This window comes from Prosopis cineraria, unplaced genomic scaffold (genome assembly GCF_029017545.1).
Source record: "Prosopis cineraria cultivar Desert tree isolate PC_DT_omini unplaced genomic scaffold, ASM2901754v1 PC1, whole genome shotgun sequence".
NCBI lineage: Eukaryota > Viridiplantae > Streptophyta > Magnoliopsida > Fabales > Fabaceae > Prosopis > Prosopis cineraria.
The window spans coordinates 45,042,797-45,062,104 of record NW_026555332.1 but is presented as its reverse complement, the minus strand read 5'-3'; the positions used below and the strand labels follow the sequence as shown (position 1 = coordinate 45,062,104).

Below are 19,308 nucleotides of genomic sequence, written 5' to 3'. Positions count from 1 at the left end.
CTCCTCTAAAGTATTGTTTGTATTTAACAATTTTTAAAATTATAATTAACCACTGCGAACAAATATTTGTTGGTCAGGACTTTCTTGGTTTAAGAAAGAAGCAGGAATTTATACCTAAGATCAGAGCCATTACCAATTTATAAGCCACGCATACTTCCCAGTCTCTCAGTAATAAACACCAAGTAAATATGCACGTGTAACGGAAAATTAGGCTAGTAAGCAGGTTTGAATGCAAAGGAATTTTGTAAACAAATAAAAAAAAACAACAGGTGAACCAATAAATTCAAATTAACGTCATACAAAGTGATGTTAGAAATAAGCCGTGTGTGTGCGTGTTCATAAAATATTGTCGCACCGTCATAGTTACTCGTCAAATCAACCATGAATCATTTTGTTTTCCGCCGGTAGATTTACTAACACAGTAAGATTCCAAGAGATGACGAAATGGGATTTTTTTTTTTGGCTTAATTAAAGGATAAGAAGAAACTGTCAAGTAAATTGCTATATGGATTTAAAGCATGTGATGAGATAGTACGAACAAAAGCTAAGATGATGAGTGAGAAGATGGAGCAGAGTGATTGCTTTGTTTGGGGCTTATATTTCAACGGGAATCTTCAGTCTATTTCTGCATCAAAGTTATCAGGGACATTAACATGACGCCTAATAAGATCTTTGTTAGAGAAAATCTTTTACTTTACTACCATTCACCATCACCGTGTTCTAATAAAGCCCATGCATGCATTTCCACCAGAAAATGACCCCCCAACATGTTTTTATTTTTTTTAATTTTTTGCCGTGTAATTTCTTGGAATAAAGTTCCCATGTTGGAGTCATAGTCAGGGTGGGTTTTAATTTCTAATTATTTTACGTTAATTTCACTGTGTGTTAGTTATTTGTCGGTACACTTGTCCAACGCTGGATTCCACATTGAAATATGTGTCCATGCGGTTGGGTAAAAAGATTCTTTGATTCTTGCTGCAAAATTTGCTTTTTGTGCTTTTTCGCTTTATCTCTCTTCGTGTCATTATTTTATCCAAACAAAACTATTTCTTAGAAAACTGGTATTGTGTCTGCTTCAGCCTCCTTTCATTTGATAAAAGCTCCCCCACAGCGTCGCAAGGCACGGATATATATATATATATATATATATATATATATATATATAATATTGACGAGCCCAATGATTGGAGGCTGCTGGAAATGATGATACAATTAAGTTGAATGTAACGTATACGTTGCATATGCTCTTAATTAAATAATTTTATGAGCATGCTATATATACACATCTGATCCTGAGTTTAATTAATTTGTTGAAATAAAAAACTACTTAACCTTGATTTCTTAATTTTGTCAACTCCTGACATAGAAAATTCATGAAAGGCCAAGAGAAGAAATGATATAATAATGCTTGAAGTTGTCTGCAAGATATGTTGGAGTGGAACTAATTCTTGTTGTTTTGCATAAGAAATAGGGACGCTTGCAATGTTGTATATGAATTTAGATAATATTAGTTGTCTAAATCAAGTTATTACAATAAAGAACAATGAAAATCTTGTGAAGTTCAAGAATAAACAACATGATGGGTATTAATTAAGGCCATATTTTTACAATGATTATTTGAAGTGCTTTCTATATAAGCATATACATATATATGACACGTGACATAGTTAATTAATCCCATGATCAGGATATAAAACACAGTTCTGTGTGAGTTCTGAGTTCTGACAGAAGTCAATCCCCCGTACGTCATTTACTTAAACATGAATTGTTGTTAGATCGAGATTATGTTTCAAGCATAAGAGAATGATTCTGGTGACTCATTAAAGAAAACAGGAAAACTGCCGAGGAAAAAACAAGCGGTTTTTTTATTCCCTTGGATACATTAACACTTTTTTTTTTTGGTCGAGATATATTAACATATAATTCCAAAGATTTAGTGAAATTGGGTGAGGTGTTGATGACTCTCTCTCTCTCTTTCTCTCTCTGTTTTTTTTTTTTTAAACAAGTTGTTGAATGTTGATTCTCTCTATGACTTTGGTTCTTCTGAAAAGTGAAAGGGGGCTCTGAAAACACCAAAAGAGTTTCATGGCCATTATCTTCTTTAAGCAATAGCCACTCTTTCTGGTCGTCTCTCAGGTGCCTTTTTCCTTGGATTTTGATTTGTGGTGCCATGAGAATTTGTGCGTTCTCATTCCGTTATGAAATATACTAATATTTTCCTAAATAAAAGATGCACAAAATAAATACAATATATGTACGAAATTTACTTTCCAATCCCTTTTCCTTTATTAGGTACATTATGAGGGACTAGTCCTTTTTACTATTCTAGTAGTCAATTCTTGTTGGTTGTTATTTCATTTTTTTACTATCCATAAGTATCTTTTATTGAAGATAATCATATTAGAGATATTGTTGGGTATTAAATATGAGCATCAAAGACACTTCAATGCTCATATTAAAGGTTTTTTTTTTTTTTGTTGGGATTGGAGGGGGGACACGAATCAAATGAGAATGGGGAGCAAGACTGCGAGACTATCACTTCGTTTTTTACCTTTAAAAAAAAACAAAGTAGATAATTTTTTTGTGATCTAAACAATGTTATTATGAAAATGTGGTGGCAAACATGCATGTCCCTTTTCTTTTTTGGAACAACTCAAAAAAAAAAAATATATACATATATATATAATAGGCCGTTGCCTTTTCTTTTCTTTTTTGGGTACACAACCATTCCCATTTCACTGCTGCTTCTCATTTATACACACACGCATATATGTGCGCCTATATATATATATATATATATAGTTTTATTTCTTTTATTTACTTCTTTTCAATACTTTTGCAATACGATGATTAGTATTCATGTTATTTTAATTATGTGATTAGATGGCCTAAAGTCATATCACTTTAAATTTTCATTATTTTTTAAGTGATCAATTTATGGTCATAATAAATTATATAGCCAGAATATATATTTAATTTTGTTATTATATGGCTAGAAATCATATTTGATTTTATTATCATGTGGTCAAAAGCAATATTTGATTTCATGATTATATGATTAGAAGTCTTTTATGATCATATTGCTAAAAGCGATAGTTAATCTTATCATTATATGACTAGAAGTCATCTCAGTTTTAATTATGACTTTTCTGTAAAAGAATAACTTTATAGGCCTGACAATGAATGTAAACTTTGTAGAATTTTAATGGGTATCTCAATTATTAATTTGATTGTCTTAACTACCATAGCCTTGAAGGCTAACAGTTCAAAAGGCATTGTCAAGTTTAGAAGATTATTTTGTTATAATCTTGAATATTATGGTAAATAGAGTTTACATTGCAAAAAACAAAAAAAAGGCATGTAGCCATGCAGACATAATGTCTATAATTTATCGAACTCAAGGAATGACAATGTTAGTTGTGAGAACCACAATATGTTGAGAAAATGTCAATGAATGGCAATGAAAAGCCATTGTAATAATGAATTTATGAAAGTACATATTTATATATAGATAATTCTAATTATTTTATTAAGAAAGTTTATTCAAGAAAAAATTTACAGGTCATTTAAGAGTGCTTGGAGATTAATCTTGAAAAAATTAGACATGAATGACATTCTCTCCAAAGAATTCTCTAGAAGAAGGTGAGCAATTAAACATATTTTCGCTTTCTTTAAATTCTTTAATTATATGTCCATATAGTTGACTTGTTGATTGTTTCTTATAATGTTTATGACATATGATAAATTTTAATTCACTTAGAATGGACAATATAATCGTTATGTTTTGATATTCAAATTCAACTATCATTATATGAATGGCTCTAAAAGTTAGAAAGGAACAGTAAGCATTTTAAGATTGTTTATGATTTAGTTCCATAAGAACTTTTGAAAATTTGTATCTTTTTATTATTGAATTAAAGCTATACAGTGAAAAAAATATTCTCTTTGAATAATATTTAAGGGCGAGGGTTAGGTAATCACATTAGAAAATAAGTGGTGTTGTTGTTGCACTAGGAGGACAAAATTGATAGAGGCCGTCAAAGAATTTTCATAATCATAGAGGAAAATTTATTCATGATGCTATTTTCTTAAGTTTTAAATATATTTTTTGTATTTATTATTGAATGTCATATTAAGATTATAATTATAGCCAAAAGTCTACAATGATAGATAAATTGTTATAGCAAATTGAAAGTTTACTATTAACTTGGTATAGTATACCAGAAGTATACTAATATTAGTTGGCATTACTGAATAGATTATCTCATATTAGTATTGATGCAAAGTATCGAGATCCATTGAATAACTAGAAGATTATTCATAAATAGCTAACTTGTTATAGACTTAAAGAATTCTCATGTGCTACTTAAATAAAATTATGAGATAATCACTAGTTATAATTGAGATTGGACCCCAAATATATGAAAGATATTAAGTTGATATGATGAACTCATTTAGACACCATGTGAACTATAGAAAGATATAATGAAATTAATTAATACATCTATAAGATAACAAGAACCACATGGGTATATATATTAATCAATTCACAACATTTGCGATGAAAAATTATATTATGTGCACATTTTTCAGCCTATAGATAGCTCACTTGAAAATGTAAGTGATTTCATATCGTAGGCTTTAATAAAGCTGAAGAAAAGCTTATTTATCTAAATGGCCTATGCTTCCAATAAGATGATTAGATCAATATTTGGAAAAATAAAATTTTTCATAAAATATGCAAGTTTGCACGTTGCAAAACATATATGCATTAGGCCAACAAAATTTTGTGAATACCCCTTGAAATTGGCTTTCAATCAAAAGTCAAAAATTTTAATTGTACTTCACCACAATTTATGAAATAATTGCTCAAATAAAATTGAGAGTAGATGTTGGGTAATATACTTCTTCTTTTTGTTTGTTTCTAAATGAAACAAAAGGGTGTTTCTATAAGAAACAAATGGATCTAGAATACTTATACGATATGATTTGTTATCCCAAAATGAGGGTGAGATAATGAATAGCCAAAAATAACAATACGTGAATGTTATTGTGTGTGTGTACTAGAAGTTCTTAAATTGTGCATTCGTGAAACATTAGAAAACAATTGCCAGAAGTAAATATTGATGCAATAAAATTTATTTTCCAATTGTCAATGCTCCAAAATATAAAGGACAAAATGAATCATGCTTGAAACATGAAAGGCAAATTGGTTAAAAAAATGCTATAGAAAAGAATATATAATTAAGATGAATATATTAAGGAGGCTGTCATTTCTCAAGAGACCAAAAACAACTAACTTTAAATCCTCAAAAGAGGATCAGGTACTTGATAACAATGGAGACATGTTGATAAGTTGTATCAACATGAGAAGTGATGTGATCAAAAAGAATAAAGTTGTTGACAACACTTTCGATGAGGATGAAAAATTGCAATCAAATGAGGGATATTGAGAGAATGTCAATAAAAGGCTTATCAGATTAGAGAAAAGGACACAATCAACTAGAATTACATTTACTTGTTCAAGACATGAGAGTTATGAATTTATAGTTCAAGTACTTGAAATACAATATTACACTTGAGCATTTATGCAAAAGAGATATATAAAATATCACATGGAAAGCTTGGCTTTCGATACAAGAACACCTTACAAAGATTCAAAATGTGGACTAATGGAATATTTTGTGGCGGATGAAATGATTTGTTGACATATTATTCACCTAGTAGTATAGAAATCTGATATGCGCCTAATAAATTCCAAGTTCTTTATAAAATGGTATTTACTTGAATAATCTTATAAAGATTAAAGATGATAAATGTAACATCCTGATTTTTATTTTTAAAATTCAAGTAATATTGGGATGAGAGATTATTCCATAATGAATGAAATATAACATGTTACTAGCTAGTAGATTTAATTTGCTCAAAAATATTATTTATTATCTTAGGTAGGATTAAATAAATGTTTAAAATAGTATTTCAATTTAAGGTATTGCTAAATAGTATAAAATTTTATTTGAGCAAAATGTATAAATTTAGCAGTCTTCCATATTTCTTTACAAAGTAAAAAAAAGGAAAATTAATTAATATATAAACAAACAAATTTTAAATAATATATATAATAAATAATTTTTTTGATAGAGAAGAAAATAAATAAATGAGATATTAACCATATAATAAATAAGTTTAAAGAAAAAACAAAATAACCAATAGTGACGTGGGCTTAAGCCCATCCTTGGTTTGCCGGGGGGGGGGGGGGACGCGCGCGAGTACATGGTGCGTAGTTCATAGACAGATTTAGCGTGAGAGGGTTATTCATTGTGAGTGTTGTGGGGTTCCAAAATTTTATTCGGCAGATTTCAAGGCTTATAAAAATTAAGTAAATAATCTAGATCTTCATCTTATTTTTCTTTTTAATATTTTGAGATCTGATATGAAAAAGGAATTTAAATCTAGGTAAATTTTAAATTTAATAGGTGTTTTTAAATGATTATTGGGCTGTTAAAATAGCAAAAAATCTTAACTCAAGAGTTTATATATGTGGGTATTGTCCAAGTCATTGATTTTGAGCACTCTAAAATAGTTTTTAATGTTTTGAGGGACTTAATATAAATAATGATTTATGAACTAATGAGTTAGAAAATTTCTCTAGACACTAAATTTATTTACAAATAAGCTGAATTAATAGAACAAACTTTAGAGATAGAATTTGAGTCTTTTACAAAAAATTTTAATATAAAGAGTTCTCTTTTAATTTTATTGAGGTGGAAAATTGACAAAATGTATAGAAATTAATTTAAATTAAAAGATAAAATAATTTAGAGATTAAACGAGAAACATTGGGAGCTGTTAGAGTAGATTTTTGAATAAAATAAATTATCAAGACTTATTAAATAATGATTATTCATTATATTAAATAATATATTATTATTATTAATTTTTCTAGACTAGCGTTTGTATTGGTGGTTCTGTGAACATTACGTAATGCATAAATTTTAGCTTGAAAAAGAGATAATAATGATTATTGTTTTATATTAAAAAATTATTATGCTATAATAATTTATAGGCTAATTACACACAACTCTCATAAACTTTGAACCATATACAAATAACCACTTTGACCTTTAAAACTTAATAATAAACATCATTAAGCTTCCAAGTTTATACAAATAACTCCTAGCTATTAAGTGTATACTCCCTTAAACTTTACTTTTGTATGCACTTAAACTCTTAAACTTTGATTGATATACAGATAACCTCTTAAAATTTATGTTATGTATAGATGATTAATATATAAAATTAATCATATTGAGTTGCCTACATAAATATAAGAGTTGAGGAGGGTTTATTGTAAAGTTTCAAAGGTTAAAGAGGTTATGTGTACATGATATAAAGTTCAAGAAAATAATGCATAATTTAGCCTGTTATATATATGTAAGTTGTTTTGGGAATATTGTGCCCATTAAGGGCTTGTTTGATTTGTCATTGATTGAAAATGCATCTTTAAAATTGTCTAGCAAGCTTGGCCATAATTTGAACTCATATATTATTTTGTTTCTTTTCAAGTATGCTAATTTATATCGTTTAATGAATTCTATTGTAGAAATAGTTATTTATAATTATTCAAATCCTTTCAAGCATGCTTATGAATATTTGAAATGTTATAAGAAATATGTTTTTTCTCTTTTAAAGCATACTTGTGTGTTTTGGAACCTTGCGAATGTTATGCAATTGTAAGGAGTATAGGGGAGAATATGATTATAGTGGATGCGCTGCGGTTTTTGTTACCATTTTGGCCACATAGTAAGCCAACACTAAAGATCTCGTAGTTGGTATTTCTTGTTATGGCTCATTTCCCTTGGTTTGGCTGTTTAGGACAATAGGACATTGGGCACCTTCTTTTAAGGAAGGAAGTTTAGTCTTACAGGCAATGCACATTTGGTTAGGTGTATCTTTGAGCTAGACTTCAGCTAGCAGGATAAAATGGATACGAGGTAAAAGGGGGGATCAAGGATGACATCACTTGTTTATATGACTTTTTTGTTATACTTTTGAATTAAACAAGTTTTGTTCCCTTATTTCAAAACACATTTTGCAAACTAGTATTGCAAAAGATATTATGTACAAATAGATATTGTGAAATAAGATTTTGAACTAGTTTGCTAGTATATTTAAAATTCTCATATGTTACTAAAATGATTGGTCTTACATGTTACCTCTATCAATTTTTAAGTTTAGTTTTTGATAGGCCACAAGGGAAGGTGTGGAGGGATTGAACAATGACTCAATTATCCTCTAGGTATCATACATGTTTAGTTTATGCTTTGTTTATTGCCATGACCTAAGAGTGTGCATTTAAGTTACTATTTTCTTGGTTTTAAACTAATAAATTATAGTACTTTGGGTCCTTTGAAACTATTTTAAAGAGTTATTTTATTTGATTTTTAGCAGAGCCTTATCCTTTTTATTAAAGTCTCTTCTTGTTTTTTGTTTAATTTATGAAAAATGGTTGTAAGTTTAAAAGCCTTGGTTGTTTTATTGGGATCCTAATGTCTAATTGACAAGGTGTTATTGTCGTCGTCGTTATTGTTGTCATTATATGATATTTGTTATAAAAATTAAGATGTTACAATAAAAGTTTATAAATATTCTTGAAGAATTTTCTTTATCATTGCATTTGTTCACATTAATATATACATATTAATTTGCATAAAAAAATTGATTGATTGAGCATTACTGAATATCATAAAAAGTTTACATGAGCACTTGATTGTTAAAGAACTATGTTATAATATGGGGTGATCGAATGTAAATCAATATTATTTTTCTTCAAAAGGATAATGAAATATGGTTCTGAAACACCATTATGAATGCTTTAATATCACAATTTATAATATTGCTTTGATTTGCAACAAAATTATGTACTTGATATGATATGCCTAAGAATTTATTATGTGTGGTTGCTCTACTAAACTTATTCATTATCAAAATTAATTGACTATGTATGTGTTATACATGCTTAATTTAAGCTATACAAATTGACCTTCTAGAGATTATTTATCCATGAAAATACATGTATATCATGATTGTTTATTAGTGGCTTTTATTGTTACTCCTAAAAAATATACGAAAAGTGGAAAGTGCATTCATATCCAAAAGAGGTGTTGATATGGGCACAGGAGCAAAATTGTGCTAATTCAGGATGGAACGCAGAACATGAATAAAAGAAGTGAAAATGAAACAAAGAAATGTAAAGATAAAGGTAATGATAAAGAAAAGACAATAATCAAGGAAAAGGAAAACTTTGAGAGATCACAAGAGTTGATCAGACTCTCGATCGCACCAGTATTCACCTTAGGATTTCCACAAGCAAGCACAGCTTGCACACAGAGTTTTATCAAATTCAAGAAAAAATTTTCATTCATTACTTGGTTTAAAGAGTATATAAGGGGGCCCATTTATAGGCAAGATAGAAGACTCTAGAATTCCTAACCCTAGATGACTCCCTCTATAATGGCGCCATCTCCTCAAAAAGGAAGATTCCTTGTTTCTTGGAGATTTAGCAATAATGGCTAAATGAGAGAGTTCAAAAACTTTTCCAATAACTAAAGTCTTACACCTTAAGTCAAATCACCAAATAAAGCCATAATAATAAACAAGAATCAGCATTAAAGCTAAAAATAAAAGAGGGAATCAATTTAGTCTTGAAATTCAAACTTAGAACAAAATAAGAAACAATTCAAATTCGCATTGAAAGCTTGAAGATGATGGAAATCATGCCTTCTCTCTCCTCATTTATGATCATAAATGCGGCCTTCTCCCTTTTCAAATTTGCTCATAAATGCGTGCTCCTATTGTCCATAATATCCCTCAAGCATATTTAACACATAGTGAATTAAATAGGCTTGGGTCTTCATTAATTAGGCTTTTATCTTCATGAATTTAGACCTTGAACAAGATTAGGTCCTCTTTAAGATGGGTTTGGGACGTGCTCCTCTCTCTCTTAACCCACATCCCTTGTTTCCAATTAGCACATGGTGAATTAGGACACTTTAAAAAGTTTAGATGGCCTTCTTATGGATAAATGAATTGTACTTGTAATACTTTGATTATCACAAATGGGCTCCCTTTGCTCTTGGAATGCCTCTCTTACATACCGGGGCTCTTAAAGTTTTCTTATGATACAATCATTGGGCTCTTTTACATTCTTGTGTTGAGATATGTCTCTAGGCTTGTAACACCTTGTATTAGATCCTTGGACACAAGATGATGGTCTTGAATCTTATGAATCATATGGCCTTTATGGGGATGGGACTCAATCACACATTCTAACTCCTTTTGGGCTTTAAGTACTTCACCTCCACTCCTTTTGCCATACCCTTCATGATCTAGCTCTATTAATTGGGTTGGGTTGTCTATAGCTCTCTATTGGCCCACTAGATTTGCACCAATATAGAGAAGATGTTTCAAAATATTACATGAAAACAATAGTTCATGTATAGTCCAGTTGGAAGAAAATATCAGCTTGCAAAGGTATCAACAAAAAATAATACTTAAGAAATTGACACATAATATGTGACACAATGACTCAGGAAGGCTCAAGAGCAAGGAGTGATGTTATCATCAAAAGGAGTAAAAGTGATGTTGTACTATTATTTCCTTAATTAGGATTTTGTCTCACTAGGTTTTCTTGATAAGGTTTTTAAAAAGGCAGCTTCAATAAATATGATAACATTGTGTATTATTTTTTCACTAAGTTTTTATCTCATTAGGTTTTTCTTAGTGAAGTTTTAACAAGGCACAATATTTGGACATCCAATATGAACTCTTTTAAATATTAAGATATTATGTTGATGTCCATCATCTCACCATATCTTTTAGACTCTCTAATATATTTTGGTTACTATAATATCCTTCAATTATTATTATCTTATATATTTAATTTAATTGATATATTTATACATGTAAATAGAAGACACTATTGCCTATATATATATGCATATGTTATAAATTGAGAAGAATGCGCCATCTATATTAATAATGTTAGTAACTTCATATTATCATATACAAAAAAATTGAGATAGGATTATAACAAATAAAGTAAACAAACTGATATACGGTAGTTATAAAATATTTTTTTGAAGAAATAAAAATAAATAATTAAATGTAGCTAATTTTAGAATTTACTTTATACTTTGTGAATAGTTTCAGGATCCACTTCAAGTTCCATAGATAACCTTGAGATCTACTTTATCTACTATGTAAATAATTTCAAGATCCACTTTTATGAAAAATTATATATGTAAATAGTTAGACAAATTATATATATAGACAAGTAGTTGAATGTAGGATAAATAAATAAATGTAGATATTTTTAGGATCTACATTATGCTGCATGGATAATTTCAAGTTTTGTGGATAACTTCATAATCCAAATTTATATTATTTGTGAATTCATTCAAATGTACTTTATATTATGTGTGAATAACTTTTAGATAAACTCTATTTTATTTGTGGATAACTTCATGAATCATAATCCATATTTTCTAAAATATAAATTGTATCTCATACTTTTAGATATGGCACATAATACATAATTGAATCAAGAGAAGAAGACAACAATTGATTAAATGATTTCAATAAATAAATAAATAAATAAACAACAAAGTAAATATATTATAGAGATTGTCTTGTTTTTCAATAGAGTGTGCATTCATGGGAGAATAACAAGTAAAGATCTTGTAAAAAAAATTAATGTTAAATCAAGAATTTTAATATTAAAACATGTGAGAAATAGTATTGAATTTGAAAACTTTAGTATTAAAGAAATTTTAATTTAATATTAATTTTTTTAAGGTCCTTACTTATCATTCTCTCGTGCCTTCCATCAATATCAGAGATGTTCATTAGTATGAGTATTAATATCAAATCCATTAATAGGATAAATGAAAATAAATTGAAAAACAAAAATAGAAGTGCACCCTTAATGACACTAAAGAATGAGAAAATTGAGAGCTTTCTCATACTCAATACAATTAAGATGCATTATATTTATAAGCACAAGTATAACAATTAAATTAAATATATAAGATAAAAATAAGTGAAATATGTTATAGTAAACAAAAGATATCAGAAAATTTAAAAAATATAATGAGATAATGTACATCTATATAATATCCTAATATTTATAATTGTTATATCAATAATCTATTTATACATAATATAGTAATGTAAAATGTACATCAATTCTTGTTACGTGAGTCTTGAATCAATGCATCTAGTTTTGGTCCATTTATCTGTTAACCTTTTTAATTTGTTAAAATAGCTTCACGCTAATAGTTAAAATATAAAAATATAATTTAAAGATTACAAAAAGTTAACTTCTTTTATAAAACTAATGAGATTATGAACCCTTGTTAATGATACCAAGTTTCCGGTATTTTTGCATTTTAATGGAAAAAATAAAAAAAATCAATGCAGCTCGTTGCAACGCACCGTTTCATTTAACACATTTAAATCTGACCCGTTCAGTGTTATCAGCTAATCTCAACCGTCCAATGCTTTCTAACCTCACAATCCCTCATTTCTTCCCGTGGCTACATGTCGTCGATTTCACTCTTCCCTACAAGCAGAGGCGTGCGGCGGCGGCGGCATATGACGGTGGCATGGGTATGACGGCTGCGGCAATAGATCCAAATCTGGTTCAATCTCTTCCTCTATTTCTATGTTTCGATCTGTTCATAGTCTCGTGCTGCTTGAAGGTTCCGCTGGTTCAAGTTATTTGTTTGATTAATTGAAAGGGTGTATATTCGATTGATTCGTAGAACAGGAAGGAGCAACATTTATTTGATTCTTTGAATCATAAAAATAAGTTATTATGGTTACATTGAAAAGGTGTGCATTCAATGATATTATTAGTTTTCCTGAGCCTATAGCATGACATATAATCCTCTGTAAAATTTTATTTGACCTGAACGGAACAGCATATTTTTTCTTCGATTTCTCATGTTATTGTTGCTTCATTTTGTTTGTGCTTTTTGGTCATGTTCTAATCTATCTCATTGACAATTGATGAGCTGTTGAATTCAAGTAATTAAAAATAATTTGAGCTAAAAATTAAGCATACGTGGTCCTATAGATTTTCGCCATCAGTGGATGCATAGGAGATCCCATAAACAAACGGTCTATATCGAGAGGGGAAGTACCATCAGGGGATGCAAGCATTCAAGGGCTGTCAGCTGGCCCTAATCATTAATGGGGTTCCATGTGGCAAGTAAGAAGTAGGGAAGAGGTATGGCTTTTTTTAAGATTATTGGACAGGAAAGAGTATTACACTCTCTGAAGCACACAGCCATTAGCATGGAACTAAGAGCGAGCAAAGCAAATGCTTGCAGTAGTGAAAGGACAAAGGCGCCCTTAAGTTGCTAGACCTCTAAAACGCCTTAGGCGATAGGTGCTAGAAAAGCAAACATCCAGGTGCTAAAATAAGAAGAATATGATATATATATATATATATGTATGTATATAAGGATAAATGTAACTTAAAATACTGCCATTATACTCTCTATATTTTGAAATATAAGAGAAACTAACATGTGTCTCTTTATTTTGATTTATAAGAAAAACTACAAATTTCAAGAAGCATTGATCACAAGTTTTCTAAATTGTCTCTCATAAAGTCAATGTTTATTTTCACTAGACAAATTTGTTTCATTAATTACAGGGATACTTCAGTCCAAATTTTTTAATTTCAGACATGATTATTATACTTAACTAACTTTTTTAAACTGTGTAAATTGGTTATTTTCTGTTATATTTGAAAATGGAGGGAGTATAGATTAAACTAAAATAAATGACTGCCATACATTTCTAGCTAATTTTGAAGTGTGTGCATCATAAAGCCTTTGTACACCCTGTTGAATGGTATGGGGTTAGGGCTAGTTTGACAGATAAATTTTGAAAAAAGAATGATATATTAAAGTTTGGGTTGGACCATTCAAGTTGTGTTTTATTGGTTATTTCATGATTAAGGAGCTCCTTTAGTGAGGTGCCAAGAGGCAATTTGAGAGGAGCTGAACTCGTTTAGCGTCTTGCCTCAGTGCCTTAGGCGCTAAGGCAAGCCCCTGCGGCTTCTTCCATGATCCACAATGAGCTTCTTTTTTGGCATCACGCCTCCTGACTTGTCACTGGGGCTAGATTCAACAGCAAGCTGGTTGTAGATGCCTAATTAGAAATGCTCAAGGAGCATGGGTGGTTGAGTTCACTTGCTCATTGGGCGGATTTTCAATTGAGGATGCAGAAGCTTGTGGAGTCTTAGAACGTTTGCATCTTGCTTGAATCAGGGGGTTTAGGCTTAGCACAGTATGAGTGGAGTTAAAGGCCATACCTTCGGTACATATTATGAAGGCCCCATGTAACTACTCAACTACAAGATCATATATAATTTTCTTTTTTCTGGCTTTGATTTCTTTTGTCATGCCACCCTTGTGTCTTCCCTAGCTGAAATTTCAGTTCTTTATCTTTTCTTTTTGAGGGAATTATAAAAGTTTGATGCTCTAGGGTGAACTTTTGAATGATTTATAGCTCTGCTAGGTGATAACTGGTAAGCTGCTCACAAGCTCATTATATAGTAGATCTATTCCAAAGTTCAGCTGTGAATTCACTCTATCAATTAGCTCTGAGGCTCCTTCTTATATGATTTTTTGTTTGGTCTTTGTTGCAGTAATTATGGAATCAAAAAATAGAAGGAAATCTGTGAAATCTAAAAGTAAAGAAATCCCTTCAGCCCCCCCTGGTTTTAGATCCCTTACTTCTTTCATGCTAAAAAAGGTTGCAAAGACTGATAAATCTGAATGTGATCCAATCTGCATGGAGAGTATATTGAAGCTAAATGATGCTGCTGCATATAGGGCAATTCTTAAGCATCGTCCATGGATACTTTTCGATCATAGCAACTGTGACCCTGAGAAATCCAACACAGAGGATTTCCCTCAGGTATGTTGGGAAATGATGCGCGCTTGTCTTTGGGGTGTATGGCATAGAGGCATGGGATTCTTGATATGCTTGTTCCAATAGTAGTTGTGAATCAGGTAATATGACCTTAAAGGTAGAGCATAACTAATGTGTTAATATATGATTTCCACAAAGGATAACTCGATTGGTTATTTTCTTATGCTATTTCATTTTGGAGAAATAGAATTACAGCCACAGAGATCTCATAAATGGTTTTCTTTTTTAGCATGAAAGCAAAAATAATTGTGTGGTTTAAAATTGGTTTTCCAGGGTTTTTCTTCAAACGCTTGTCGTCCAAAAGGGGTTTCTCTTGGTTGTCCAGATTGTAATGATTGTCTGAAGGTTCCTTTCTGTCCCCAGATCTTGAGCAAATTATTGATGGTAGGCATACACTTTCACTTTACCATTTGAGCTTAGAAATTCTACCGACGTCTTGAATCAGGTAACTGCAAGGTGGTGCCCTGAGGATGCAAGAAGAGATGTCCTTGATGAAGTTCAAATGTTCCACCCAACAGAAGAGGTACCTTAGGCATTACTGTAATAGGATGCAGATTTGTTTATTTCCATGCTTCCTTTTTATGTCTTGATTATATTTTTTTCAAATTTGGATTTGATTGCTTCTTGGGTTTATAGAAGTTTGAGGTAGTTGCTTTTACATTTAAAGGAATTTAAAGACACACTTGAATATATTGCAAGCATACGTTCCAAAGCAGAGCCTTACGGAATCTGTCGTATTGTTCCTCCTCCTTCTTGGCAACCACCATGTCTTCCTGATGAAAAAAACATATGGGAAAACTCTAAATTTTCTACTAAGATTCAGCGGATTGATGGCCTCCAAGTTCAGTGCCAGCAAGAAGTTATTGACAACCCTTACAAAAATGTAGAGACCAAGACCAGAAAAGAGCCGGGAGCAGCTTTGGACTCTCAACCTGGTAATGAAAACCCCCATGATGTTAAAGACTTAGAGTCTAAACCTGGCCCTACCTTCAGTCTCAGTACATTTAAGAAATTTGCTGATGATTTCAAGGCCAAGTACTTCCACCGTGACAATAATGTCATGGGTTCTGATGAAAAGTGGGAGCCATCTGTGGAAAATGTTGAGGGAGAGTATGGACGAATTACTCAAAATCCAACTGATGAAATTGAGGTACATCAATGAAAAAAATTATAAACAGGCAATGCCTTATATTCTATGTCTTCTGATATTAGACTTAATGTGAAACTAATTTATGCTATTCTATAGGTGGTTTTTGGTAATGACTTGGGGACTGGAGTTTTAAGCAGTGGATTTCCAATGGTGTCTGATTCTGTGGAGTCGTTAAATCATCCTGAATGTATGAGATCTGGATGGAATTTAAATAATATGCTTACACAAGCTGGTTCTCTCCTTTCATTTGAAAGCTCCGAGGTTTCTAGCAAATTTGCCCCTCAGGTTCACGTTGGAATGTGCTTTTCTTCATTCAATTGGGTTAGTTGCCATAGCTTGTATATCCTGCTATCTGCATTCATTTCTTTGTCTTTAACATGTTTTAGATATTTCTTAATTCCTATTTGATTTTCAGGGAAAATTTGTTGATGCAAATTAATATATCTTTTGTTGTGGAATTTCTTCTTTCTATTTATCTTGTTAATCATTTGAGAGAACAGAAAGTGGAAGAGCACCAGTTGTACTCGTTGTGTTACATGCATGTGGGAGAGCCTAGAGTTTGGTATAGCATTCCGGGAAGATTTGCTGCTGACTTTGAAACAGTGAGGAAGAAGCATCTCCCAATTTTGTTTGCAGAAGAGTCTGATTTGCTTGACAATTTGGTGAGTTAAATATGAGTGCCGGTTATGAATATTTTTTTAATCCTTGAACAGGACTATAGGGCAAGATTTTTAGTCACTGGGCACCTTGTCACATTCGTCGTAAACTAAGCCATTCAGAGATGCTTATATATTGGAATTATCATCTGATTGCTTAGATGAGCTCTATAAGTGTCTTTAACAATTAATTAATTCCATTCATTCTCTTTCATTATGTGCCCAACTCCTACTGTTTTTCTGAAATTTTCTCCTGTTTGATTGTTCATGGGCTATACTTTTCGTCCAATTCATTTGGTGCATTTTTCATCCATTGTACGAGCTGCTTTTGATTTTGGTTTCCACTTTATATCTTTGCTAAGTTGCTGTGTATCAGAGTGAAGGGTAAATGTTATATGTTTCATTTCAACAACTGAAAATTACATTGGCACTTAGAGACAAAAGCACAGGTTCAAGTTAAAGGACTTGAATTTATGCCTCTTATAATCACTTTGTTTATCATCACGCTCAAGTTGGCTGAACCTGAAGCTGCTTGTGGGAAATCTTTCTTTTATGGTAAAGTGCTTTGGTCTAACAGTTATACCTGTTATTTTTCTTTAATTGAGTATAAAATGTTTATTCTTGAACCCACTCAATTTTCTGAGAATAAATAATTTCAAGTTATTTGAATGAGATGTTTATATTGCTGTCTTGAGAGCCACTGGGGATTCACTATCTCTTTGCATGTGTACTATTGAGGTTTTTACATGAATATGGTACAGCAGATGCAGTTATCCTCCGCCATATTGAAGTCAGAGGGTGTACCAGTATATCGCTGTGTCCAGTATCCCCGGGAGTTTGTTCTTGTCTTCCCAGGAGCATACCATTCCGGATTTGATTGTGGTTTCAATTTTTCTGAATCAGTCAGTTTTGCTCCTCTTGATTGGCTGCTTCATGGACAGAAAGTTGTAGAGTTATATTGTGAACAAAGGCGAAGGACATCAATTTCATACGATAAGCTGTTGCTTGGGGCAGCAAGGAAAGCTGTTAGGGCACAATTTGAGATTGGACTCTGCGGGATGGGTACCCCAGATAATTTATACTGGAAAGATGCATGTGGAAGGGATGGGATATTAACAAAAGCTTTTGATGTAAGTCCCTCAGACCTATGCCCTCAATTTAATGGACCTGTTCTTTAGTCTACTTCAAATCCTGTTGAAGTTGAAGCAGGCTTGAGACTTTTTTTTCTTCTGTATTATAAAAAAGAACGATTTGAAGTCCTTAGGGAGGGGTTTTCTATTGAGTATGGCTTTTCTCAAATTGATTGTCTTAACAGAATGTTGGATTTGTTTTCTTGGTGTAGTTACGGAGAAAGAGTGAAAGTTCAAAGAGGGAATTTCTTTGCGCTTCTCTGAAGTCACGGATAATGGAAAAAGATTTCGATGTCACTTGCAAAAGAGAATGTTGTGTATGTCTCCGTGACTTGCACTTATCTGCCATAAGTTGTCCATGTTCGACCAACAAATTTGCATGTCTTAATCATGGAAAGCAGCTGTGTTTTTGCCCTTGGAGTGACAAATTTATCCTCTGGCGATATGAAATCAGTGAGTTGAATACCCTTTGTCTTGCTTTGGAGGGAAAAGCAAGTGTTATCCACAAATGGGCTAAAGTCGATCTTGGATTAACTGTGCACTCTGTCGCCTCCAAAGCATCGAAACAGAACCCAGGAAATGCAAGTGCTTCATCGTCTACTGCCTTAGCAAGAGTGGCATTTTTGAATTCACTGAAACGGAAAAGAGATGCAGTCGAGCCCAAAGGTTCGGGCACTGATGGTATCTCTCCTAGCATTGAGGCAAAATTGAAGCCACCGTTACCTGACTCAACATGTGTAGGTAAATCGAAGGCAAAACAGAAAAAGGTGGGTCACCAATCTACAGCAAGACACAAGAGTGGAGTCAATTCTGCTCCTGCCATTAAACCTGATCTCAAGTCGCGCAAGGTTCAGTCATCAATTCCAAACTTGGCTGAAAATGACCCAAAAGTGTCTAGGGATTTTCTAGGTCTTAGTTTAACGTCAGGTTATGTGTCACTTCTTCCGGAAATCAGGTCATTTGATGTTTCTTCAGATAGTTCAGCTTCATCATCAGGATCCGATGATGACACTTGACTTGCTGATAGTAAAAAAAAAAAAAAAAAATCATGGAGCAGTGCTGAAAGGGTTTATACCTGTAAAAGAATCATCCATACAGTGAGTGATTCGGATGTTTAGTTGTGTTGGTGCAGTACTGGATGTGCGAATGGTGCATCCATTCATGGTTTAGACTTTGAGCTGCATTTCGGGGCTTCATGTTAATCATGCTCAAGTTTTAATTCTACCACAATCACATTGTTGTAAAGCTTGTAACCCCTCTCGACTTTTGATTAGACCGCAATTAGAAATAGGAAAATTTAACCTGTTGTGATTTTCCTACCTTTTCTGCTTTCATTGTGTTTCCTCTTAAGATTTTCTGTTCT

At 31.8% G+C, this 19,308-nt stretch overlaps 1 protein-coding gene across 13 annotated transcripts; it reads left to right on the top strand.

Annotated features, from left to right (window-relative positions):
- The first annotated feature begins 12,594 nt into the window (after positions 1-12,594).
- On the top strand, positions 12,595-19,264 carry LOC129315581 (putative lysine-specific demethylase JMJ16). Of its 13 annotated transcripts, XM_054959456.1 has the most exons (10): positions 12,608-14,602; positions 14,723-14,767; positions 14,910-15,089; positions 15,283-15,354; positions 15,455-15,532; positions 15,677-16,159; positions 16,256-16,480; positions 16,660-16,821; positions 17,577-17,945; positions 18,158-19,264. In XM_054959456.1, the coding sequence occupies exons 3-10, from the start codon at positions 15,060-15,062 to the stop codon at positions 18,959-18,961; spliced, it is 2,223 nt and encodes a 740-aa protein (XP_054815431.1). In that variant the 5' UTR covers positions 12,608-14,602; positions 14,723-14,767; positions 14,910-15,059; the 3' UTR covers positions 18,962-19,264. The 13 variants fall into 13 exon arrangements, with proteins under 13 accessions (XP_054815387.1, XP_054815433.1, XP_054815393.1 ...); XM_054959412.1 differs by having other exon boundaries at positions 12,595-12,701; positions 14,723-14,994; XM_054959458.1 differs by lacking the exon at positions 14,723-14,767 and having other exon boundaries at positions 12,606-12,701.
- The last annotated feature ends 44 nt before the right edge of the window (positions 19,265-19,308 follow it).

Excerpts from the sequence above, each read along its gene's own strand:
- LOC129315581 (XM_054959400.1), top strand. The coding sequence starts at position 14,695 with ATGATTTTTTGTTTGGTCTTTGTTGCAGTAATTATGGAATCAAAAAAT. Across the intron at positions 14,995-15,282 it reads ACACAGAGGATTTCCCTCAG|GGTTTTTCTTCAAACGCTTG; the intron begins GTATGTTGGGAA and ends TTGGTTTTCCAG. Across the intron at positions 16,822-17,576 it reads CTGATTTGCTTGACAATTTG|CAGATGCAGTTATCCTCCGC; the intron begins GTGAGTTAAATA and ends AATATGGTACAG.